The sequence below is a fragment of the Octopus bimaculoides genome, chromosome 7 (genome assembly GCF_001194135.2).
Source record: "Octopus bimaculoides isolate UCB-OBI-ISO-001 chromosome 7, ASM119413v2, whole genome shotgun sequence".
Taxonomy (NCBI): Eukaryota; Metazoa; Mollusca; class Cephalopoda; order Octopoda; family Octopodidae; genus Octopus; species Octopus bimaculoides.
The window spans coordinates 13631646-13640973 of record NC_068987.1 but is presented as its reverse complement, the minus strand read 5'-3'; the positions used below and the strand labels follow the sequence as shown (position 1 = coordinate 13640973).

At 33.5% G+C, this 9328-nt stretch overlaps 1 protein-coding gene across 1 annotated transcript in view; it reads left to right on the top strand.

Annotated features, from left to right (window-relative positions):
• Positions 1–9328, top strand: part of LOC106869751 (liprin-alpha-1) — a 323919-nt gene that overhangs the window by 129975 nt on the left and 184616 nt on the right. The window contains exon 3 of the mRNA XM_052969123.1: positions 100–264. Coding sequence (XP_052825083.1) covers positions 100–264 — 165 coding nt within the window. The remainder of the gene's footprint in view (positions 1–99; positions 265–9328) is intronic.

Sequence of the window (9328 nt, the reverse complement as noted above, 5' to 3'; positions counted from 1 at the left end):
CATTGCAGCTGAATAGTACTTACCTCTAATTCATTTATCAGTAATAATAATAATAATGATAAAAATAATTCTAATATTTATCTTTTTTTTTTTCAATAGTTACTGCTGGAGCACCTGGAGTGCCTTGTTGCTCGACACGAACGTTCACTCAGAATGACGGTTGTGAAACGGCAGGCTTCGTCCCCAGGTGGAGTTTCTAGTGAGGTGGAAGTTCTTAAGGCACTAAAGTCCCTTTTTGAACATCATAAAGCACTTGATGAGAAGGTAAGTTGATTTTATTTAAATTTTAATATTATCTGTGTGTTACTCTGTGACTTTCTTTTCCTGGGTAAAAATCAAAGAAAAGATTGAATGGAATCAATAAAATAGTTTTAAACTTTTCTATTAATATATCAATACATTATATGTGAAATATCAACTTCTGACAACTACTCAGAAGTGTTCAAATAAAGTAAAATGTCTGAATATGTGCAGCTAAAAAAAATTTAATATATTACAAATTTGATAAACATGGATGTCTGATGTCTAGTAGTTACATGCTCAGACTTGTTACCAAGCTTCTCTGTTCTGTATATTACCTTTTAATTTTTAAATCCCATTAGTTTCAAATTCAGTTATAGCAAGACACCTGTTTCTGCCTCTCTGTCTCTTTGTCACCCTCTAACCTGTCATCCTCTGACACAAGTTCCCTTTCTCAAATGCCCCTGCCATTCTCATAATTCCTTGTCTTGCAAGTTACTTGGTAACCCTGCCAGTGCTGGTGCCATATAAAAAGCATCCAGTCCATACTGTAAAGTGGTTGGCATTTCGAAGGTATCCAGCTGTAAAAATCATGTGAAAACTAACCTCACCTGTGCTAGTGCCATGTAAAAATCACAGTCCACTCTGCAGAGTAGTTGGTGTTAGGAATGACATCCAGCCATAAAAACCCTGCCAAAATGGACAATGTAGCATAGGGTAGTTTTCTACCTGGCCAGTTCCTGTGAACTATCTTACGCATGCATGCATGGAGGATGAGTGTTAAATGATGATGGTGATGATGAAAAATAAGTTGGTCGTTTAACCCTTTTGATACCAACCTGCCTGAGAGCCTTTGATTCCAGAATACAAACTTTTGGTTTTAAAGTGATCTAAATTGAAACCTTCCAAGCATCTTGTCAATTTACGTTACAAATACCAGCTTAATTATGACAGTTATTTTATTGAAGTCTTCGTTATGTTCAAAATCAGTTGAAACAAAAGCAGAGTATGTTGATAGCAGTATGGTAACGAAAGTCATCGTTTAACGTCCGCTTCCCATGCTGGCATGGGTTGGACGGTTTGACTGAGGACTAGTGAGCCAGAAGGCTGATGAATCAGAGGACTGTGCCAAGTTCCCACATCTGCTTGGACATGGTTTCTTCTGCTTGACACTCTTTCTAGCACTAACCACTTTACAGAGTGTACTTGGTGCTTTTTTTTTTGTGGTAACAACACTGGTAAAGTTACCATGTACGCATGAAAGTCAGGACCTCAACTCAACTGAGTGGGGTATAGTACTGAAGGATGTCAAAGTATGGTAGAGGGGCTGGATCAGGTGTCTCACTGAAGAGGTGAATACATAATGTCCTCCTTTGGAAAGAGGAGATGAGGGAGAGATAGATGAGGTCAAGGCAGAAAGTGAATATGAGATAGAGAATAGGGAGAGAGGGACAGAAAAGGTGGGTGAGTAGGTAAGTGCACTAGCGTGTGGAAAGTGTGATGAATGATTGGAAATGGAGATTGAGGTGGATGCAGTGAACATCGGTTTGTGGGGAGGGGAAGTGAAGTAAGGAAATAAGAGTGAGTCAGGGAGGAGGGGCAGCCTTAGGAATATAGTACGAAGTATAAATGGGTAAATGGTATCCTTTACAGCACCCTAGTGAGTAGTACCAGAGTTAGAAGATGGTAAAGGAAATTATTGTGATGAGAATGTAGGAATGTTCACAAGAATTCAGTTCTTTGTCGAGGGTGCAATTACTGGGTGCATAAAGAGGTGTAAGGGAACTTTGGAAGACTGACAAAGATTTCAGCTGTGTCATGTTCTCAGACAAGCAGTGAAGCATGACGGATGAAGACTATGTATCGTGTACTGTGAGGGCTTGGTGAAATTAGATAACTTTTCTTATTTATTTGCTTTTGTGTTTGTCGTTACCATTATTACAGCTTCTAGGGGGTACAAAGTGGGTGGAATAAAGTGTAGTGAATTGATATCTGAAAGGATGGGGGAGTGAAATAAGATTCATTGGGTGTTGCAGATATTAGTCATGTGATGAAGTAGTCACCTTTTACATTGGAATATTATACATGGGTGGATTATAACGGAGGTCAAATCTCGGGTCTTAAAGACAATGTGGAAGTAAATTTAATGAGATACAGGCTGTTGTGTAAATTCGTCTTGTGATGCCAGCAGAAAGAAGTGCTTATTAAAATACTGAAGATTAGCATTATTGGCAGTGCTGAGGCTAACATCATCTAAGAGATAGTTTTGGTAATGGATGAAATCTAATTGGATCTGTGTTTTTTGTTTTGTTTGTTTGTTGCATTTGTTGGTCAAAGAGAAATTTATATAAACAACAAAAGTTTGACTAAAAAGTATATAAACTTAGAGTGCATGTATGGCTGTATGGATAAGAAGTTTCCTTTGTAAGTGCATGGCTTTGGGTTCAATCTCACTGTGTGGAACCTTGGGCAAGTGTCTTCTGCTATACCCACAAGCTGATCAATGGCTTGTGAATGAATTTGATAGATAGAAACTGTGTGGAAACCTGTTTTATATATGCTTGTGTGTGTTTATGCCTGTCTCCCATGACCAGTTGACAGTTGGTGTGGGTTTGTTTACATCCCTTCAATTTAGCATTTTGTTTAAAAAAAAGACCAATAGAATAAGTGCTTAATTTAAAATAAGTACCAGCTTTGACTTGTTCAACTAAACTCTTGAAGGTGGTTTGCCAGCATGGCTGCAGTCCAATGATCGAAAGAAGTAAAAGATAGAAATACTGATACAGTTTACATAATAGTGACTTAAGAAATGAAATTTTAGCCCACGCTGAAGATTGATAAATTATTCCTGGGTAAAATTATATGAAGCATAAATGGAAGTGTTTCGTCTCACAAAGCATCTTTTATTAAATGTTCTGAAATTATAATTAAACTATGCCAGTGTATGTTTATATTTTCCTTATCAAATTCAACACCTAACAGATTGTCTTACAATGTAAATGAATCTTTTAATCATGTATATATAAATGTTTTAAAAGTTTAGCTGTCTTTCTTACTGTCAAAACAACCATAACTTGTTGCAGCTGTTGTTACAATGATGTATAATTGCAGAATTTGTGACAGATTGCATTGGAAATTGCTTTCACATTACTACAGCTTGTGAAATAAATTGATATTGCATTAGTTATTTCTTCATGATAACATACCATAAGGTTAGCTTCAATTTTAAACGATATCAACCCAGGAAAAGGGATTTCATAGATTGCTTGCACTATTATTTAGCAGTGCATTATTAAATGCATGTGTGCACAATGTGTAAACATGCATTTTTAAATGTATATGTGCACTGTGCGTACACATGCTCAAACAAATGAAGGTCTTGTGTGAACGCTGCAATGAGTAGTTTTGTTTTAGAATAATTTTGTGTATTGTATTTAGTTGAGTTTCAAAAAGTGTAAAGTACACATTAACTTATTAAACCCTTTGTTCAACATTAGAACCTTTTGGCTGTTGCCTTCTATATTTTAGCTAATCATTTTATTTGTTTCAACATTTATTTTTTAATAAATGACATTATTCGAGCATTTAGATATTTTGAGTTTGAGACAATATATGCTTTTGTTTCTCTTCTTAACTAATTTTGAAATTGTTATTTTTGTAATCTATATTTATTTTCATAAACTTGATGTTTCCTTAGGAAAGCAAAAGAAATTCTGCTTGCGTATTTAAATTACAGAGCTTAATTTATATTCATGCATATATTTTGACAGAAAGTATTTTATGATTGGTTAAGTAAAGCTGGCGGATAAATAAATTAAATGTATAAACAAGTATAATTTCATATTAGATAAGCTTATAAAGACTCATTGTGTAAGATCTGATAGTGGAACTCGTTTCAGTTCTTTCACCGCCTGGTTACATACTTTGGATAAAAAAATTTGTTGCTTGAATTTCTGCCAAGATTAGTCTTTTTACTCATGAATTATTTTTTGCTTATGATGTCATCTACTGTTTTAGTTTATTCTCCGAGATGGACTTGTGCCAGTAAATTTAGCTTGTAGTTTGATATTTGTAATAAAAGTCTCTTACAATCTTATATTATCAGTTCTATATTGACAGCGGCCTTAATGTATCTACTTACGAATTTAAATACTAGAAATACGAGAACTGAAATTGGCAAACATTTCAGACTGAAGGATAATTCTAATTTAAAAAATGCACTAATGTGCATTGAGTGCAGTTTTATGTTTAAATCTTTTGTTTGCAGTTAGTTGTCTGGGAGAAAAGGAAGTGTGATAATACATTTCTGATTTTTATTTATTATTATTATTTTTATTTTTTTAAATTTTTATGCTGTACAATTTTATTCTATCCAGCTTAATGCAGCATCACATTGATAAAATAGAGATTAGTAATAGATTAGATAAGTGCAGTGAGTTGGCAGAATTTCTAGTACATTCAACAAAATGTGGCATTTCTTAGTGGCATTTCTTCTGGCTGTCTACATTCTGGGTTCAGATCCTGCAAGGTCAGCTTTGCTTTTTGTCCCTTTGAGGTTGATAAAAATATAGTACTAGTCAAGTGCTGGAATCAGTTGATATTGGTTTTTTTCTTCTCTCCTAAAAAATTGCTGGCCTTGAACTTGATCACATTATATGCCATGGAAACCAGGCAACCAGCCTTATGAGTCCTAAGGCTTGAGAAAATAAAAATGATAAAGAAATATGTCTTTTATAATTGTGGAAATTTATCACTAGTCAACATTTAGTTCCAGTCTGTTAGCATAAAAGAGACAAAAGAGAGACCTCCATCACCACCAAATACCTGTCAATCTGTGGCAGTTAATATTTCCACACCTGGTACGCATTTATGCACACAAAAAGATTTAAATCTTTTAAGGTGGTGCCCCAGTATGACTGCAGTCCAATGACTGAAACAAGCGAAAGAGTTTAAGAAGATAAGCCATACAAAGGCAATAATCATAGGTTAATGAGCAAGTCTCCACAGGGTCTCTTGACTTGCTACCATCCTTCTCTCAAATCATAATTTTACCACTTGAAAAGAAAGGACACATTGGATAATGTCTGAGTTATAGTATTCCCTTTATTGTCATCACCATCAGGTCGTGTTTGCTTGAACTTCCATGATCCTGATCCTTCAGTTAATCTTCATCATTCAATGCTTGTAATAGTTCTCATCAGTGACATCCAGTGTGATCCATTGACTGGTTGATGTATACCTTCACAGGAGGTTCATTTGTGGGTGTCCAAAAGAAGATTGGAGATGGCTACAGATGAAAGTCATTTGATCTGTTCTATCATGTCTGATTGGTCAGGAGCAATAATAACTAAATTCTATCTTCATGTCTCTATCTCTTAGTAATAACTGGTATATTACAGAACAATTGGTTATAGCATTGGATGGTCATCACTTGGAACTTTAACTAATTATCCTACACTAAATTTATAATAATATTTGGATGAAATTTCATGAGACTAGTGTGCACATGTTAATTATTCTGTTACTTTCATATCAGTTTGATAATCTAAATGTCCATATATGCATATATTCTGAAAACTAGAATATATCTATACTTTGCAATATAAAGTTCCTTATTTTCCTGTAAGTTTGTTTAATTATCTTATATACTTCTTACACAGTGTAGCAATCAATAGATATCAAATGATTGAATATGCCAATTTCTTTATATAAACATTTATATAAAGAATATTTTGTTGAGAATTCATGTTGTAGACAATTCAATCTTTAATTTCTGAATTCTTGTAGGTTTACCCTTTAGTATTAATGCAATAAACTTCAGTATGAATTTCTTGCTTTTATTAAGAGGAAAAATTCTTTTCATAAACAACCATCAGATATAATCTGTTGGTTGCATCCTAGCCTCAAAGAAATAACTTCATTCTATGAGCAAGGAGTTTTATTGGATCTAATTGCTATCAAGATTTTGTTTTTGTCTTTGGTTGTCTACTCTTTTAATCCTTCTATGTACTATATTGGCAGCGTTTAAATATTTGTTAAATGTTTTATATTTAAATAACAATTGTATTCTGGTTCTTAGCCTATCTTAATTTAAGCATTTGATCCAGAGAGGATTATGCAAGCAGCCATTTGTCTGCATATGTTGAATTTGCAAAATATAGTAACAGAAAATTGAAAATGAGTTGTTGTTGGTTGCAGTTGTAGTACAATTTATTCTACCAGTGAACTGAATGCTGTCTCTCTTTCTCTGGCTCTGTTAATTTCAAATTATTCCTTTATAGCAATTATTTGCATATTTCCAAAAAAGTTGTAATAGCATTCATAGATTTGTACATACAGAAATATAGATCGTTTTATAAATAAACTTTGTATACCGTATTTTTTGGTGTATAAGCCGTTATTTTTTTTTACCTGGGAAATTAAGTGTGCAGCTTATGGAAAGGTGTACCTAGTTTGTGTATTTTTTATAAGTTTCTGGAGGAAAATAATTTGTGTATGGAGATCGAATGATTCCACTGATATTTTTCAGAGGAAAGGTTGGTCGGTGAACAACGTAAAAGACTACTGCTACAGTACATTGGTGCCCAGAAGAAAACAAAGCATATTTGTTTTGTTTTACCTTCATGTTTTGATAATGTTATTTTTAATCTAATAAAGACTTTGATAGTGATGTATGTGTTTGTTGATTATAGTGAGATAAAATCATAACAATAACAATACCTCTCATAGTTGTAAAATAAGGTATTTTTGAAACTACATACCCATCAACAACAAAAAAGCTAGCTACGGACCTGTAGCGCTTAAAGGTCTTTTAAACACTGGTGCGCTTCATGTGTGGATAAAACCAAAATTTTCCTCCAAATTCAGTCCTGCAGCTTAAATACCAATCTATTTTATAGACCGGAAAATATGGTACTTCTTTCAGTTACATATTTATTACTTGGAATATTCTCTCAATAATTCTCTAAGATTATTATGTATAAACTAAGTGCATAATTTTCACAAAAATCAACTGAAAAATCCCCCACGTCAGAATATCATTTGTTTTGTGTCAATATTGGAATAGTTGCAACTGAGCAGTCTTCTCTTTTTTCTGCTTCTATTCTTCGTCGATATATCTGTCTCCAGAATTCACCAAGCTTAGTTATGTGATATCAACTGGTTTAATATTCTAATTTAACAGCTGTATTAACATTTTCTGTATTCATATCAGACAGTATGATTAACTAATATTTCCACATTAATGGATTATAACTAATGCATTCTTTTTATTATTTTTATCTTTTATATCTGTCTCGATGTGATTGCTCTTGTATAGAAATGAATTTTCTAAAATGTTACTCCAAGAAATAAATCATACACAAAGGTTTATTTTTGAATCTATGAGAGTATCTGATTTTTTTCTTTCTTTTTTCCTTTTCTTTTAATTCATGTTTTTAATGGGAATATAACTTTGATTCTGTGAAACATTTAAATACATTAAACTCATACAATTATGATTTTTCAAAGAGATAATTTCATAGTCATTACTGAAGTTAAAACTCTAGTTATATAAAAATTTGCATTTTTGAGAATAACAAATAATAATCTTCTGCACGTAGATAATCTGGTTAGGTGTAATTGTTATGTGTTGTTAATATAGTTGTTGAGTTAGACTTACCTGTAAGTGTAGGCTTAACTGCGTAGTTAAGAGGGTTGCTTTCAAGCCACATGACTTTGGGTTTCATCCTATTGCATAGCACTTTGGGCAAGTGTCTTGGGTTGATTGATATCACATGTGTGAACTTTAGTTGATGGAAACTCTGCAGCACATTCCGTGCTGGCATGGGTTGGGTACTTTGACAAGATCCAATGAACTCAAAGACTGCATGTGTTCCATTGTCTGCATTGATATGGTTTCTACAGATGGATGCCCTTCCTAATGTCAGCCACTTTACAATGTGCACTGGGTGCTTTTTAGTGCTACCAGCATTAGTGAGGCTGCCAGCAGATCGCAAGACTACTCCCCCCCAAGGTATAAGCCAATGTACTCAGGTGTGTTTTTTTGTATCTGAGCCACTCAACAAACAGAGATTGATAAAATAAGTACTAGACTGAAATAAGTACTGGTTGTTGCTAGGATCAATTAAAAACCTTGAATATCCCAGCATATCCACAGTCCAATGTGTAAAATAGGTAAATGTATAAAATATGTGAATTAAGGGATAACATTTTTTAACATCAATTTTTATAGATTATATTCATGTAATCATTGATTTGATAAATAAAAGATAAAAAATAAACACCTAACCCCTACTGCTACCTAAAGGTATATGGTTCTAGGTTTGTTAGAGGGTCTGCTGGGTTTTTTGTTGTTGTTGCTCTTTTTTGCTTTAATTTAGTGTTTGCATGGGTACAATGTTAAATATCAGTTGCATTAAAAATGAAGGGCACAAGGAAACCTTCTTCAAGAAGCAGGTGCTTAAAACATGGTTCATCTTCAGGTGAGCCAAACTATTAAAAAAATTAAAGGTAGTTTTTTTTTTTTTATGTTGGGTACGCCATTCAGAAATGGGCTGCAGTTTGTCCATGACTGGTTTATAGTTTACTGAATTTGCATGAATTCATGTTGAAAACGGTTCCAATCAAGATATGCTTGTTTTCTATGTTGGAAATTAGAAGCAGTCTGACTGGAGTGCTTGCTAACCAGCTCACAACTAATCTGCGGAACATGTGACATACTGTAGAGATTAAAACTTCAGTTAAAATCAGGTAGACATACTCATTTGAGAAAGAAGAGGCTATGCATACGCACACAATCAATAAAGTGTGCCCCCAGCAACTAATACAAATGCTGTGTTATCCTCCTCACCCACCCAGTCTTATTTATATTAAAAGTTCTTGAATTTCTGTTGTTTGGGAAATGGTTTGATCTGAGATTATGTCATGCCTTGAGCATTACAATGTTATAGAGTTATTGTAGCAATATTATAACGTCTATAACTGTTATTTTCATTTTCGCTTTTTTAAAAAATAATTTTATGTTTGTGTATGTAATTACAAAATAATAAAATTTACTTGACTATATCGTGTGTGTGTGTATATATAT